The sequence below is a fragment of the Notothenia rossii genome (genome assembly GCF_949606895.1).
Source record: "Notothenia rossii genome assembly, chromosome: 2".
NCBI classification, from domain to species: domain Eukaryota; kingdom Metazoa; phylum Chordata; class Actinopteri; order Perciformes; family Nototheniidae; genus Notothenia; species Notothenia rossii.
This window is the reverse complement of record NC_136904.1, coordinates 60,892,680-60,909,915: the sequence shown is the minus strand read 5'-3', so window position 1 is coordinate 60,909,915 and position 17,236 is coordinate 60,892,680. Positions and strand designations below refer to the sequence as shown.

Sequence of the window (17,236 nt, the reverse complement as noted above, 5' to 3'; positions counted from 1 at the left end):
TGAGGACATAATCAAAAATGCTCGCGTCTGCAGCGCCCACTTTATATCAGGTAATGAGGTTATCTAGCCTACTCTTTGATTTTACGGGAGAGCCTTGTTTACATTAGTGATTGTCTGTATGATGTAGAATAATAATCAAATGCAGCTAAAGTTTGATAAGCTGGCGTTAGATTTGCCTAGTACAGGGGTCTGCAACCTTTTTGACCAAAAGAGCCATTTTGCTCCTTTTTCCCAACATTTTTTTGTCTGGAGCCGCTAAACATATTTCATAGCTTGATAGCTAATAAAGTTGTATTTATTGTTAGGCCTATATCAGACAAAGACTACGTTTTTTTTTGCATGTATTAGGCTATTTATTACATTATATAAAACTGTTAACCTCTAATAAGAAACAAATAACTCCTATAAGGAGAATTAAAAATAATACACAGGCCTACTTTAAAATAAATTAAACACAGCACTTGGGGAGTCCTCTGCACATTTGAAGGAAAAAAAAATATTATTAAAATGTGCCCACTTTGAAATAAATAAAACATATAGCTGCACCCTAAAAAGAGTTAAAGGTAGGGTAGGTAAGAATGGAGAAACCAGCTCGAGTGCGCTAGAATTTGAAAATACACAACCGGAAAAAATATGCCTCGTCCTTCAGACTTTCTTACAGAGTCCCTCCTCCAACACACACGAACGCGCATCATCAATGAGGCCACGAGATAAGTTTGTGCACAGATGGAAGGCTGACAGGCAGGTAGGCCATCCAATCATTTTAGCCGGGCCGGCTAAAATGCCGTGCTTTTTACAGCGCTACGGCTTCCAGAGATTAATTTTTGTATGTATTTATTGTCAAAGCATTTAATATATTCATTGCTATCGGGACGTTAAGAGCATTCCATGGAATATAACAAAAAGTGTTTTCTGAAATAAATTACATACCCCATTGAATTATGACTGAAGATTGTCAGCTGTCTTCCTCTCCCTTGTTGTTCCTCGATACGTAAAGGCTGCAGCAGCACCGTTGACAACTTCTCTCTACACATCAAACATACCGGTAAACCAGCATCGTTTGCTGTGAAAGCATATAACTCTGTCCACACAGAATTTAATTCCTGTGTTCCTCCGGTACTTTTCTTTGATTTATCCATAGTTCGCTCATCGAGCCGGGGGCCAGGTTATTCACCCGCAGGAAAAGGCGCTCGCGCGGGACCGTAGCAGGATATGACGCATATTTTAGTTGACCTAATTAAAACCGTTTTGTTTTTTATTTATGTGTCACAGTATCACCTCAAAATACAAGATACCAAACATTTTCAACCATGCAACAAAATATAAATAGTTCTACAAATACTTTTATTTTATTTCCTTCTTATTTTTGTCTAAGCTCAAGGGAGCCAGAGGGGGGGGCTTAAAGGGCCGCATGCGGCCCGTGGGCCGCGGGTTGCCGACCCCTGGCCTAGTAGCTTGCTAGGCTAAACAAACGTGTTTGTGTTTTATTTTTGCAGGCAAGGCATCATTGGACTCTAGTAATCCTGATTTTGTGCCATCTGTGTTCATGTACACAAAACAAAGCCAGAACCCAAATGCAAAGATGGACAGGTAAGATTAGAGTTGACATCCTCTCAGTCGAGCATAAGCTTTGGTGCCTACAGCTGCTGTTCTGAGATATGGATTAGTCTAACTATGAATTTCTGCTGTTACTGTAGGTACCATAGGAAAAGGAGGAGAGCTGACACTGCAGCAAATCAACGTGTTACTTCTGAAACTCCAGAACAAGAATGCAGCATGGATCCAGAACAAGAATGCAGCATGGATCATTGTCCTGGTATGAATATATGAATATATCATCTTACAATTAACTGATTGATTGTCAGGGTTCCCACCCTCACTGAAAGAGTCAATGTGCTCCTAGTGTGTGTGTGCTCCTGCCAGGCCCACTGCTCCAATTGCTATGTATTTCTGTGTGTGACGTGTACACTGGCCCCTGGATGGGTCAAATGCAGAGGAAAAATCTCCCCCTGGGATCGATAATGTATCTTCTCTTCTGTCATGGAAAAGTTTTGAAAATTCATTGGTAAAAATGTGTGAGAACCCCTGAATTGTGAACTTGTTTGCATTGGTTGCAGCACATGCTAATTTTTCACTTTTCTATATTAAAGCTGAAGAGGATATCCCAGTTCCAAAGAGAGAGTACGATGATCTGAACCTGAGATACAGTCAACTTCAGGAGGAATATGTCAACCTGCGACAGGAGTTTGACACACTACGAGCAGAAAATGTAAAGCTGAAAGAAGAGCTGCACAAATCTACATTCTCCTACACCACTGTTAAGTGCAACATTGGACAATTGATTTTTCTCACAGGACTGACCTCTGTGGTCTTTGAGTGGCTAATTACAAAAATGATGGGCAGCGTAGAAAGAATTCACAACAAACTTACAGTAGAGGACCACCTATTGATTATATTGATGAAATTAAGGTTGGGCCTATGTAATACTGACTTGGCTTATAGATTTCAGGTATCAAAAACCACCTTATCAAATATTTTGCGGAGCTGGGTCCCTGCTATGGCCTTGGTCCTCAAGCCACTCATTAAATGGCCAAGTAAGGGTGCAGTACTTAAAAATATGCCAAAAATATTAAAGCGCAACTTTAGAAGATGCCGGTGCATAATAGATTGCACAGAAATGTTTATAGCTAGACCCAGTAATCTGACTTCCAGGGCCCAGACATGGTCAAACTATAAACACAACAACACCATTAAATATTTGATCGGCATCACTCCAGCTGGTGCAATTTCCTTTCTGTCTCCTGGGTGGGGTGGACGGGTTTCAGACAAGCAGATCACTAAGGAGTCAGGTTTCCTCAAACTTTTGGAACCTAGGGATGAGGTTTTAGCAGACAGAGGATTTCTCATCAGAGATGAGCTTGCGGCCTATGGTGCAACCCTTCGTATCCCTCATTTCACAAAAGGAAAGAAGCAGCTTTCTGCACAGGAAGTGGACACATCTAGACAACTTTCTCGTGTGAGGATCCATGTAGAGCGAGTTATTGGTCGGTGGAAAAACTTTAAGATTTTACAAACATTTATTCCTTTGTCGCAGGTTGACATACTAGATGATGTTGTTGTTATTGTATGTGGTGCCCTCACAAACCTCTAAGAGTGTTGTTCCCAAATGAGTTACACATAACCATGTATGACTTATAAGGTGATTTTACATTTTTAAAACATGTATATAGGCCTACTGTACTTAAAACTTAATGCATTTTAATAAACCTCCCCACATTGGCTGCCACTGGTGTGTCTAATGGTCCTTTCCCCCCCAGATTATCTCAACAATTCAGAGTGCAGTATCACATTTATTTGTAATGCTGTTACTAACAGAGTTTCATTCCATTCAGGTGCCATTAAAGTGCCACTAAACATTAACAACATAGAAAGTAGGAGTATGTATAATATATTAGAATCAAACTGGTTCTGTATGTTGTAAACAGTAAATAATAATTGTAGGTCGCAAATTATCTCTATGGATACATATATAGCATTACAGAATAAAACTTAAAATATCTTGTTGCACTGAAGTGCATCTAGACACAGCTGTCAATAACAACATCAAATGTAAAGAAAAGGCTGATGATGAATTCATTGTTTCAACTGTAATGCAACTTTAACAACCAGGGAAAGACAATCCATAACCGACATCTAACACCATATCTGGTCTCCTATCACAATACAATACATTATATTGCCCACTCCTACATGAAGGCATTCAAGCCTCAACTCTCAGACATTTCCTACATAACCATGTTGCTGGCTTCCTTTTTATGTGTGCACAACTGTAGTGAATGTGGTTGTTGCATTTGACACAGATTATCATTTTACCAAAATCTGGTCTTTCACAGTATTCGCAGGCTCTCTGTGACACCAAGACAGGATCATGTCTTCTTGTCAGTAATTCAGGCAACACACTCGAGCTAAAGAACTCATGTGCTTTTGGCAAAGCCTCCTGCAGAAACTCTTCATTTCTTAGGATACGTTGCACAATGAACTTCTCCTTAGTTCACAACACAAAGTCACAGTAGCTAACACCACACACAAACATGTGAAGTTGAGTTTGATAGTAGTATGTGTGTGAATGTTTCAAAGAGAATGACTTGTCCAGACAAAACTGCTTGTCTTCTGTACATCCTTGAAGGCTATTCCTGTATTTGTAGGGACATTTGATCTCTACCGCCCCTTTGCCACAGCAGGTACATCTTGCTATCCCATCTGGCGATGATCCAAGGTGTGGCTCAGAAGGTTGCACTACTAAGCCACATGAGCTGATGCTGAAATCTGGATGGCTTTGGGACATAAATGCAGTGTAGGCTTGTCTTGCCGTTTCCTCCATGTTTTGACCCCAGAGCACAGATGGGACATTTAACTCTGTTTTGTTGTACTGCATTATATCATTTAGGTATGTTTTGCTGATCTTGTCAGTTGTGGCTGCATGGTGAAATTTGGTACTTGTGATCCGACCAGCCCTATAGGTCTGCCACTCATTTGACCTTGACTGTTTCCGTGTCACAAATTCCAGTTTCTCACATTGTTGAGGTTGTAGTGTAGTTTTTAGTTTGTGAAATGTATCCTCACATTTCACCTTCATTTCCTGTGGTGAGAGTTCCCGGAGTGTTGCATCAAATAAAGCAGTCAAGGGCTCAGGTAAGTCTGGATACTCTTCTGAATCAGTGTCAGACGATGCAGTGTCCGTGTCACTGTTTTCCAGGCTCGTCAGCACTGCAGCACCTGGGTACACATCCAGCAGTTCCCGGATGTCATCATCTGTCAACACTGATAATAGAGCAACAAAAAGACACAATTAGTGTGCTGCATAATGTTCACATTTTAAGAATAATGACTGAATTATTCTAAAACCAGACCAGTTAAGCTGTAGATAACAAACAATCGAATTTCTAGAATTAGTAATCTGAAGACAAAAGGACAGACATATTCAAACTAACATAACAAATGATACTGAAACTATTCAAACTGAGCGTGTATGTTTACAAAAAGTCATGATGCCACGTTGGTCTGTAGGCCTTTTCATCTCTGCATCACCAAGTAACACCTTTCTCAGGCTACATTATGGTGTCAAGACACTGAGGAGAAATCCTGAGAATTAATTAAATGCACTATGGCAAAAGGAAACTTATCTAGGCTCTGTCAACTATTACATGCCTCTGGGTGTGCTACTATTCTTCCTAGCAGATGTTGAAGCTGCTGGAAGTTGCCTGCCAAGCCTCTTTGGTTTGTGGAAGCTGATTTCCCTCAATGGAGCTGGTCTGACTTCTTTCCTGCTGATGTCTTTCCACATGCACAATCCAGAAGTAACCGCTGCTTTCTCTGTCCTTCCCATCCTAACATAGAGCTTAACTTTGAATAATATTGCAGCTGCATGGCTGCAGCATGACCCAAGCCTGAAAATTCACAAAATCATAATAAACATACTGGGCTTGAAAGTAACATTTGCTCTCAGACAAATCTCGGCTCTGGCTATGAAGTAGGTAAACATCTAACTTACTAGACATGTGAGTATCCTAAGCTTAATCAGGTTTTGAATGTAACTGAATGATATTGGCTGCTGACATTTTGAATCCTGTTGTCACTGTGTTGTTGTTCATGAACATGTTAGTTTCAAACCCTGGTTATGATGAGAAAGTTACAGGGCAAGGCATACGATTTTTGATATGGAAAGGAGAGTAATAGCCAGCTGAAAGGACAGTAACACACCCCTGAACTGTTACCTACAAGCCCACAACACCAAATAATAGGCTACTTACCCCGCCATACAGGTGCAATTCGCTGTGAGGACGTAGTTTTCTCGTTGGTTGATTATGACCCAAGCCTCATACATCCTTGTCTTGTGTCCTTGTCTTTGACTAGGGAGAATTTCTGATCTCAAAATACAAAACTCTGAGTCTATGTCATGGTATTTGACGTTCTGTACATGACCACAGACAACGTATTCGTAAGCATCCACTGATCTATAGGCTCGTAATTTCTCTCTGGTGTACACGCTTGGTTTCTCAATTAAATAGGTATATATATCTGGCCACTGTATATTCGGCCACTTGCTAACGTCTTCAACCCACTCATCAATAGAACACGGATCTGGAAGTCGGACACCATTTGTCAAAGTCAACTTGTTAAGGTAACATTCACGATCTTTAGTTGATAATCCCCTTGCGTAGCTTGACAAGCTGTTTATCTCTGCCATCCTTCTGTTGCCACAATGCGCGCGCATACGTTCTACGTCATCATTGTGTACAAACACAAAAAGGGTCTTATAGACCCTTTTTGTGTTTGTACACAATGATGCTGCTTCTGAGGAAACCCCGGGAACATCCGTCTCTTTAATCGGTGCCCTGGAACCATTGAATCGAACACAAACGTTCCGCCTCACTACTCACTGCATCTATCGACCAAGTTAGTGAAATGAAAATAACAGATGTAAAAAATAAATGCATGTTTTAACTCTAAATAACAATAAGAATAATATTAATGTGGTCACACATCCCAGGGGTGCCACACTGGCTCAAATTATTAAAAATGATTAAAAACAGTGATCGAAGCTACCACATCGACGCAGACGACACCCAGATTTATTTAAAAATTACACCGGGAGACTACTCTCTGATTAGAACATTGAGCAAGTGCATTGAGCACATCACTGGATGACTCAGAACTTTCTCCAATTGAACAAACAAAAAACTGAGATCATTGTTTTTGGAGCAAAGAAAGACCGATTAAAAGTAATCGCAGAGCTTCAGTCGGCAGACTACAAAGTAACTCATAAAGTTAGAAATCTGGGTGTAGTGATGGACTCAGACCTGAATTTTAACAGTCACATTACAACAGTTATTAGGTCTGCATACTATCACCTGAAGAACATATCTAGGATTAAAAAACTAATGTCACAACAGGACTTAGAAAAGCTTGTCCATGCTTTCATCTTCAGTAGACTCGACTACTGTAATAGTGTATTCACAGGACTCACAAAAAAATCCATCAGAAAGCTGCAGCTGATTCAGAACGCTGCTGCTCGAGTCCTCACAAACACTAAAAGAGTGGATCACATCAGTCCGATTCTGAAGTCTTTACATTGGCTTCCAGTCGACCAAAGAATTGATTTTAAAATACTATTGCTAGTTTTTAAATGACTCATGACTTAGGAGCGAGGTATATAAACGATCTCCTGCATATCTATGAACCATCCAGGAGTCTCAGGTCCTCTGGGTCGGGTTTGCTCTCTGTTCCAAGAATAAGAACTAAACATGGAAAAGCAGCGTTTAGCTATTATGCCCCGACAATCTGGAACAAACTGCCCTAATCGTGCACGTCCTCTGAAACACTTCCTATTTTCAAATCCAGACTAAAAAAATATCTCTTTGCCGCTGCTTTTAGTTGAGCTGCTCATACTCACACTGCAGTATGCCTTTTATTCATGTATTCTGTACCTGCTGTGTTCATTTATTTATTTCATTATCTTTGCTTTTTTATGCCTGTTTTTAAATGCCATTTAATAATGTGTTTATGCTGTATTTGTTCTTAAATGTCTTTTGTTTTTATTTTGTAAAGCACTTTGAATTGTCGCGTGCTGAAAGGTGCTATATAGATAAAATTGCCTTGCCTTGCCTTGCCTTGCCTTGCCTTGCCTTGCCTTGCCTTGCCTTGAGAGCACCACAGAGATACAATTAATTTGTTTTGTTTTTTTACCTTAGCAGTCTAACCCTTTCATTGTCCTGAGAACTACATTTGTACATTACATATTATATCAAAAGGCCTTTAAATGACAACCTTTACTATTATGACTAGAGTAGAGTTGTGACTTCAATAAGAAATTGTATAAACAGGTTTTTCTTTTTATCAGGCACTCAGAACACGTTCTACCATGATCACCATATTAGTCGTCAGTAGTATCAATGTAATGAGAATAGTGTCAGTCATACAGGTTATGTGGCCATATATGAAAGTATGTTTACCTTTGAAAAAGTCATAGGATCACAAGCACAACGAGTGCTGCCATATTTATATTGAGATATTTCATGAAAAATAACAACTCATTGGTCCCCAAAATAAAAAGCCAGGAAATCATTGGGATGAAACCAATTGGTGTTACTCAGTCTGACAAACATTGTCTCATGCGCATGACCCGGCTGTTGGTCGACCTTTAACCACTGCACTACACTATGATTGTGCTGTAAGTAGTAGGTTTATATCTATACATTTTTTCTTGATACATTTGTTTTCCCTATAATGTTTTCCCACACACACAGAAAGAGACAGATGCCACCAACACAGCATAATGTCCTGCATATGGCATACCAGCGTAGACATGAAAATGGAGTGAAATTAGTAAGAAATAGGGATGGAAGAAAGAAAAGAGGACGGGGTCAGTGTGCAGTCTGTTACTCGGTCCCAATTAGTTGCCTCACAGAGCACTCACAAATGCAGAGATGGAGGAAGCAGTGTACAGGGAGTAAGGCCACGACTGAAGTAGGATTATCAGGCTAATTTACTACTGAGCTGATCACCATGACACAGCTAATAAAAATACTTTATCTCTGGCTATAAGATTCTTTGAAGCGTGGGACTGTGGCAGGTTTGTGGCCAACGTTGTAGGGAAGTTAGTGGAGACATGCAGGTCTGACACCCGTAGGCAGGAGAAAAACTGCCAAACAAGAAGATCACAGCTGAGTCAGTGTTGCCCTGAATGCAGAGGTGTAAAGTCACTAAGTACATTTACTCAAACGAGCATTTTGAGGTACTTTACTTGAGTATTTCCATGTTATGCTACTTTGTACTTCTACTTCACTCCAATTCAGAGGTAAATGGTGTACTTTTACTCCACAACATTTATTTAATACCATTAGTTACACTGAAATAACTGAAACATTGACTTTAATTAAATGTATTTGTCCACAAATGTCAGTGTTCTTTGCTGATTTGGATTAATGATGTGAAATATAATCAAGTCTTAAGTCATACTTTAGTTACACCCAGTGCTTGAATTGGAATAAAAAAGGTGCCAGTACTCTAAATCAGCAACTGTTTCAAGTCAATTTATTTATACAGCCCAAAAACAAGTATTTGGCTCAAAGTCATATAGTATATCCTATAATGCTGGTGGGTTTGTCTCTTTACTGTATATTTTAGAAAAGCTCACTGTACTTAAAAAAAATAACTCAGGGTTAGGGGTGGGCGATATTGAAAAATATAATATCACAATATTTTTTAAGCAATATCACGATAGACGATATTTATCACGATATTTTTTCATGTCGGTTATTATGGTTATTTTTCAAGTTACTTAACAGTACAACCACCTACAAGGTAACAACAACTAAAATAAAAAGGAGTAACAGACCAAAATACCATTTCAAGCTGGTTTTAATTCTGCAATGAATTCCTGAATGAACAATTCAACAGGAATTTTGATATGGTTCCTCAGTGTTCAAGTAGGTAGGCCTACACCCAAACGTTAACACTGGTTTCTTCACCAAGTAAAGTGCACTCTCTTGCTAAATAAAATAAAATATTCAAGGCACAGTTTCTCAGGATAAAAATTCACTTTCTGTTTTAGGTAGCACTAGCAGTGATGTAACCTCAATAAACATGAAAAGGAGAGTAAAACATAACTAAGTTAAACATAAAACATCAATAAGGAAAAGTCAGTGCCAAACAATTAAAATGTAAACTTTAGACTTGAAGTGCAATCAAAGACTTTAACATAACTGAACATCTGTTTCAAAAGGGAAAAACAATTTAAATACCTTATTGATCCAATAAAATATAAGCCAACAGAATCAACCAAGACAATAAATGAAGTGCAATACTGTCTGAATCCTGACTAGACAGCTTGGTTTTTACTAACCGTTATCAGTATTTAGTTACTTCGGCATCATTTTGAAACGTGTATTACAATTAAATCACAGTAAAATAGGTTCATTTTGTCATAGTTGGTTTCCACCACAGTATTTACATGGATATAAGCCCCCCCCCCCCCCCCTTTCCAGCGCATCCTGTTTGAATGACAGGAGTAAACACAGCTGACAGCTGCGGTGAAACTCCATCGGTTAGAATATTCGCATTGCGTTCGTTGTGAACGCAGCATAACGCAGTTCACATAGGTACGCTGGGCATATTTGTTGTCATGCGTCAATCAGGGCCGGACTGGGACAATAAGTCAGGCCAGGAATTATACACCCAGCCAGGCCACTACCAGTTTTTTGTGCCATTTTGCTGGATTTATTTGTCAATATTTACAGCGTTGCTGCCCATAGTGATAGCCCTCTAGTTTAAATCTACTGCCCAAAAATAAACATATGGACATGGGTTACTATTTAAAAAATGTGCAAATCTATTTAGGAACCTGTCCTTGTGAATATATTTTAAGTGGGGGTGGACCTCAAATCCTATAGGGGGGTACGGGGGCATGCTCCCCCGTAAGATTTTTTTTTAAATGTTGGACGCGAAAATGCATCAATTTGGTGCATTTTGAGGGGGAAATAAAGAGACTACACCCATATGAAACAGAATTGTATACATTTCAATAATCATAAAATCAGAAGTACATGGCCATAACCAATAACCCCATAGGAAATGTTACCATAGTGTACCATAGTATGTACCATGGTACTACCATGGTACCTCAGATGTTACCATAGTGTACCAGTGTACCATAGTACGTACCATGGTATACCATGGTACTACCATGGTACTACCATGGTACTACCATGGTACCTCAGATGTTACCATAGTGTACCATGGTACCTCAGATGTTACCATAGTGTACCATAGTGTACCATAGTACGTACCATGGAACTACCATGGTACCTCAGATGTTACCATGATGCATACCATGTTATAACCCTGGTACATACCGTTGTACCACAGCTGTTACCATGGTACGTACCATGGTACCTCCGATACTATAGTACATGCCGCGGTACCTCAGATAACTGGTACTCCATAGTATTAAAATGGTACTACAGACATTACCATGGTATGTATCATGATAATCACTCAAGTCCCATTGTATGCATTTTTTTTTTTTAAATGTGAATGCAAGTCTTATGTTTAGTATTTTTCATTGCTGGTTTTAGTTGGTTTCACTTTAGGTAACATATATTTTCATCTTCTTTTTTAAACACATCTTCACACAAAATAGCCAAAGAATTACACTTTAGATAAATATGTTCTCAATGTTGTTATTGAATGAGACTATGAGAATATGAGTTCATATAGCGCTTCAATGTGGCGTTTTACTCACATATTTAGAAATATCCATACAGATTTACCCAGTCACAGACACAAATACACATGCATTACAAAATACAGTTAATGATCAAACAGTGAGTTATAAAAAAACAATAATAGCATAAATAAAAACACATTTAAATCATCATATATGTGCAGACAAATTGAGTCTCAACAGTTTATGCTAGCCCTCCACATTTAACTTGTCTCAAACCAAGGCATTTTCATCACATATAGCTTACCCCCATGTTCAATTGCAATACATTTAGCTATGATGTCCTCACATGTCAATACACACAATTCATTGGAGATCTTTACTTTTACAAGAAATGTTGCAACACCAGTTTGTCTTACTGGAACAAAGTGGACCTGCACAAATTATACCATTTCATGGTTTGGATCTTCCCCTCCGTCCTCTGATGACCCTCCAGACTGAGAGATAGCAAAAGGCTATAAGATAAGATGGATCTTTATAGGGAACAGGTGTTAGCATGCAGCAACAAAATATATTTAAATGGGAAGGTAGCATTGCGGGTGAAAGTATGTGCATACAGTGAAAATAATGTTAACTATAAGTTATAAAATAACTCCTGATAAATGTTGTTAAATATTTGTAACCCAACTTCTTTTGTGTCGGATAAATCTGTATTCTTATCATCATAGAAAACTGTGTTGTCTCTTACTGCTACCTGTAATGTAGCAAAAGTCATGGATTTTAACAGAATACATTTTTTTTTTGAATAAGTAAAACAATCCCTGCATGTTTATGTTGTATCATTTGATGTTGTTGATCTGTTCCTTCGTCGTCTGCAGCCATCTCTACTTCATCGTCACTCTGAGAGACAGAAAAGTTGAAATCAAATTAATTCAATAAAAAAAGAGGGGCTATTCCTGAGACAGGCATCATAAAAAGAGCATTCAAACAGAATACAAAGACAGTACATGATGGACGAACGATGACCTTGTGGCAATGCACAGTGGCAATGCATTAAAAAAAAAATCAGTGACCAAGTAGCAGAGTCATAGTTAAGTCCACCAGTGAGTCCAATTTCTTAAGTCTGTGGATCAGTCAATGCAAAAAACTACCATTTCATGATGTGGATCCTCCCCTTTGTCATATGTCCCGCCAGAATGGTGATCAGCCTGAGTTAAAGCAAAAGGCTACACAATAACTATCCTGATAATATGATTTTAATGAATCTAACACAACCTCATCGTCACTGTAATACATTATACTCACCCACCATTCGATCTTCATTTGAAGCTTCATCACTGGATGAGTCAGAGTCTGTAAATTGATAAAATCACACAGCTGTTACACAGACATTTATACACACATTGATTGTGGGCATTTTAATTTGGCATCTCAGCAAAAAGATAGGGTTGGTTTATACTGTATATGTCTCAGCTTTAGAGTCAATATTGATTTTATATGTTTTATAACGTAATTTACATATTGCCCCTCTGCTATCAAAATAGGAATAATAGCAGTATACACAAAGTGAATCTATACATGTAGGCAGTGGCGGCTGGTGGAAAATATTTTTGGTGGGGCTATGGAAATGGTGACAAAACCTTACTAGGGCATTTAAAATCAGACTAAATACAAACTGTGTGTGTGTGTGTGTGTGTGTGTGTGTGTGTGTGTGTGTGTGTCATACTTGCCAACCCTCCCGATTTTCGCGGGAGACTCCCGCATTTTTACCGATTTCTGACAAAATCAGATTTACTCACGTCTGTTTCCACTCGGACTTTAATACAGCTACATCATTGTTTGGTTTTTATGGTAGCGCGTTTCTTTAGCAGCGCGCGCAACTCAAAGTCTGAGAGGGTGAGGAAGATGAAAACTGAACAAGAATCGACCACTCAACCTCTGATCACTCCTTTCCTGTAAAATACAGGTCCAGCCCCCACATATGCTCCATGGTGCCACAGGCATTGCCCTTAGAACTACAATAAGCATGTAAATGTTAATCTACAGCTCCGGCGATCCACTAGCACCGGAGTGTACACCTGCAGACAACTACTGTAGCGTCACCTTGGATACGAGTCCAAACAACTCCACAGACACACAGGCCAGGGCGCTGAAAGAGCGCCCTATGAGCATCAGATCTGACAACGCTGATTGGCTGAAATTATGTTTCGGCAGCATAGTTTACAGATAGCAACAGTCAGCTTGTTGGCTGCTGCTGCTCTGGCTGAGGGCTCCTTTCTACCGCCCGGATGAGAGAAGGTAATGATACGGCCAGGCAGGAAACATGTGACTTATCAGTAACTTTAGACATCGTAAAACAATTTTAAACAAGATTTTATTGTAGATTATACATTTTACTGATACCAACTATATAATATGTACCTTGTTCTTTAAAAAATATATACATATATATATATATATATTCTTTGGAAATATGTTTTTTAATTTATTTTTAATTTTGAATGACAATCAAACATGTGGGAAGAAGGGGGGTGGCTCCCCTAGCGCCCCTATGGGCCGGCCGCCACTGCATGTAGGCCTACATCTAAAAAACATTTCAAAATGTTGTAGTATACTCTGCTATAATTAGTTGAATACAGTAATGTGAGACAAAAACCACCAAATGAAATACGTCTTGTATTGGCAGTTCATCCCGTTCGTCCAATATGAAGAGAAAACCCGTCCTTACCTGTCACAAGTTGTGCCTCCATACGGGTCCTCCGGTACCGTTTTGTAGTCCTGGGAATATCTACCTAAATCTGACAAATATCTTTTGTACATTCTCAGGTTCTCTCTCTTTTTTGTGAATGAGAATCAAAATTAAATAACTTTTTCCAGGCACGGATTATTCTGCCGCTGAGGGTAGCTGGTGACGTGCGCGTGCCCAACTTTCGCCTCGCGCTTCCCGCTTCTCTAGCGTTGCTAGGATACAGACCGCAGTGCCAACTGCAATCTCCGGATTGTAATCACTTTGTTGCCACTACTTAGAGCTAATTTTGAAAACAAAAATTTACGGACTCTATGAATTTAGCAATGATACAATCGAAGTTGGCCGGTTAAATTTAATTGAGGGGGAGTACGATCCTGAATTGGACAAGGAGTATCTTGTCTGGTGGCCCAAAAATGGGAAAAAGATGGCTTGGACGGCGAAAGTGTTATCCACTGGCGGTACGTTTGCATATTTAAATAGATAATACATGTACAGCTTATCATTATCACAATGTTTTATTTGTTAATATATAGTAGTGGCGGCTGGTCAATAGAGGTGCTATGGAAAGTTTTATATTTATAATAAGTACAATACTGTTTGGTATATTAAATCTAAACCGTTATATATTTAATTAGAATCATTACCCTCTCTCGTCTGGGAATTAAGCACCCCAGCGCAGCAGCAGCCAACCGCTGACCGTTTCTACCTGAAAAATATGGCAGCACATTTCAGCCAATCAGCGTCCTCAGATATGTTAACCTCTTAAGCACTGAGCCTGTTTTTCAGGTTTCAGGCTCCAAAATGCCACTAACACAGCAAAGACTATATATTCACTTCTAAAAAGGGGTAAATTAATAATCTTTTCTCTCAAAGCAAGGTTACATCTGTGAGTTGGATGTAGAAGTGTCAGAATCAATCTAGATGTTTTTATTTTAAAGTAAATTCAGATGGAACATAGTAAAAACATGTAAATTATAATGTCCGCCTAAAAAAAACCATTACTTATAGTGAAAACCACCCTGGAATGATGGGTTAGTAGACTAAAAGCTTTAGGAATCCAAACTATAACATAATAAGTACCCTGTATCAAGATTGATGCAAAACAAGTGAAATTTGACCTTTTTAGAGAGGTTTAGAAAAATAAAGTCCAGGCGGACTCACCCCTGGATAATTTGGGAACCATCGGTTCCATTTGACCTTTTTCACTGTAAAAATAATTGTATTGCTTTAAATTATCACTATAGGTATTCATTCCATCCAAATACAACTGTTGTGAAAAAATTAAAAATTAAAAAATGTAAAAAACATACTGTTATCCTCTTAGGCCCCACAATGCTAACAGTGAGCCTCTGGATTAGCCCCGAGCGAAAAATGCTAACCTATTATGCACCGGAAATCACTCATAGCTCCCTTATTACTTATCCCAGCTGCACATCCAACACATAGTTTATGATCGTAAAGACACAGAATCTAACGGTGCCCACCTCAACACTGAAAGATACACACTTGCAACGTTATCAACAAAAACGTAAATCAAAAGAAGTGGCGCTCGATAGCTACACAATGCTAACGTGGCTTACCTTTGTCTTTGTCTGGTCTAAACTGGTCTTCAATGGCATTGAAACGATAACAACGATGATGTAGTTAATCCATAGGTTAATATCCAATGTGGCTGTGTCCAATAGATGACAAAGGTGCACTCCTCAAGATGAGGAACCGGCTGGTTGAAGGTAAAGAACCTTTGGAACAATCCGGACCGATGGGAAAAGGCAAGAGGGCAAAGAAAAGGACGCCTTTTCTGGAGGAGCACGACGACGTGGAACAGTCAGAGGTGAGTTATTCAAAATCGAAACACCACCACTTTATGAAGATACACACACAACCACACACAAAAACAAATATTTATATATGTTGTTGTCTGTTCTGAGAGACCAAGCAAAAAAACAAGGCCGGAGTCATCGTCATCCACAGACATTATCCAAAAATATAAGGATCTTCAGAAGGTATGTATCTGTTTTATACTAAATGATTTTTGATAGGCCCAAGAGGTGAACACAAATAGTTACCAGAGGACGTTGGAGGAAAGGGTTGCTGCACTGGAGAGGGAGAATTATTCCCTCAGGAATGCTTTGAGCATCATTGAAGGTATGTTGATTTAACTGTGCTTGAGTAAAAGTAGAAGTACTCAGATCTTGTAGTAAAAGTAGAAGTACTCAGATCTTGTTCTTGAGTAAAAGTATAAGTACTCAGGTCTTGTACTTGAGTAAAAGTAGAAGTACTCAGGTCTTGTACTAGAGTAAAAGTAGAAGTACTCAGATCTTGTACTTGAGTAAAAGTAGAAGTACCAGAGTGTCAGAATACTCTGTTACAGTAAAAGTCCTGCATTCAAAATGTTCCTCAAGTAAAAGTAGAAAAGTATTATCATCAAAATATAGTGAAAGTAGTGACAGTAAAAGTAGTCATTGTGCAGATGGTCCATTTCAGAATAATAGATATGATATGTTTTATAATGATTGATCATGAAAGTGTTCTCAAAGCTGGTAAAGGTGCAGCTAGTTTGAATGACTTTGTATACTGCAGGGTAGCTTGTGGATTTACTCCAGGTGGAACTAAAGTCTGATTTAACACTTGATTATATTTCACATCATTCATCCACATCAGTAAAGTAACTACATGTATTAAATGCATGTTGTAAAAGTACACCATTTACCTCTGAATTGTAGAGGAGTAGAAGTACAAAGTAGAAAAACATTGAAATACTTAAGTAAAGTACAAGTATCTCAAAATTGTACCCAAGTATAGTACTTGTAGAGTTTATGAACTTAGTTACTTTACACCATGTGGCTATAAAGATAGAAAGACTAAGCCTTGCACAGAGGCATGAAAATGCATTTTCAAAAGGCTCAACAGTCCTGCCAAAATTATAAACTGACTGCTACACAATTTAAATAAATGCTTTTATATATTTCTATTAGATGTGACTGTTTAGCGTTTCTGTTATTATTACAACTCCTGCTTTAGTTGTTCTGACTGCTAAAATCATCTGTTATTCCTACATTTAAAGCCGATTTTCCGTGGGGTGGGGTGTTCGGGGGGCTTGGATCCTTGTCACCTTTTTCATACCTGATGAGTTTGCATCCCTGCTGTCTACCTGACTGTCTGTCTGTTTTTGTAATTTGTCTCTTCATCTGTTAATTCCCCTTTTCTTTATTTCTTTCTCTCTTTAGGTGAAGTTAAATCTGTCTTCAAAGAGAAGACAGAGG

The 17,236-nt window shown here is 38.8% G+C and overlaps 3 protein-coding genes and 1 long non-coding RNA gene across 6 annotated transcripts in view; 2 read left to right on the top strand and 2 right to left on the bottom strand.

Moving 5' to 3' along the window:
* LOC307029172 (uncharacterized protein) lies at positions 1-3,151 on the top strand (the record flags this gene model as incomplete). The annotated part of the gene is made up of 3 exons (XM_079664898.1): positions 1-1,590; positions 1,698-1,816; positions 2,151-3,151. The coding sequence occupies exons 1-3, from the start codon at positions 1,547-1,549 to the stop codon at positions 3,149-3,151; spliced, it is 1,164 nt and encodes a 387-aa protein (XP_079521024.1). The 5' UTR covers positions 1-1,546.
* Positions 3,152-4,051: 900 nt separating this feature from the next.
* On the bottom strand, positions 4,052-6,274 carry LOC307029171 (uncharacterized protein; the record flags this gene model as incomplete). Of its 3 annotated transcripts, none has more annotated exons than XM_079664895.1 (3): positions 4,052-4,821; positions 5,209-5,447; positions 5,811-6,274. In XM_079664895.1, 3 exons carry the CDS (start codon positions 6,272-6,274, stop codon positions 4,052-4,054), a joined length of 1,473 nt encoding a protein of 490 aa, XP_079521021.1. The 3 variants fall into 3 exon arrangements, with proteins under 3 accessions (XP_079521021.1, XP_079521022.1, XP_079521023.1); XM_079664896.1 differs by having other exon boundaries at positions 5,209-5,387; XM_079664897.1 differs by lacking the exon at positions 5,811-6,274 and having other exon boundaries at positions 5,209-5,386.
* A 130-nt stretch (positions 6,275-6,404) lies between these two features.
* Positions 6,405-17,236, top strand: part of LOC307029650 (uncharacterized protein) — a gene marked incomplete at its 3' end in the record, with an annotated part of 33,474 nt that continues 22,642 nt past the window's right edge. Inside the window, exons 1-2 of the mRNA XM_079665731.1 lie at positions 6,405-6,456; positions 15,659-15,804. Coding sequence (XP_079521857.1) covers positions 15,682-15,804 — 123 coding nt within the window. The 5' untranslated portion in view covers positions 6,405-6,456; positions 15,659-15,681. The remainder of the gene's footprint in view (positions 6,457-15,658; positions 15,805-17,236) is intronic.
* LOC307029176 lies at positions 11,269-15,547 on the bottom strand. Its single transcript, XR_013805249.1, has 2 exons — positions 12,376-15,547; positions 11,269-12,124 (listed from the first exon to the last, which is right to left on the bottom strand). It is a non-coding gene; the product is annotated as an uncharacterized lncRNA (long non-coding RNA).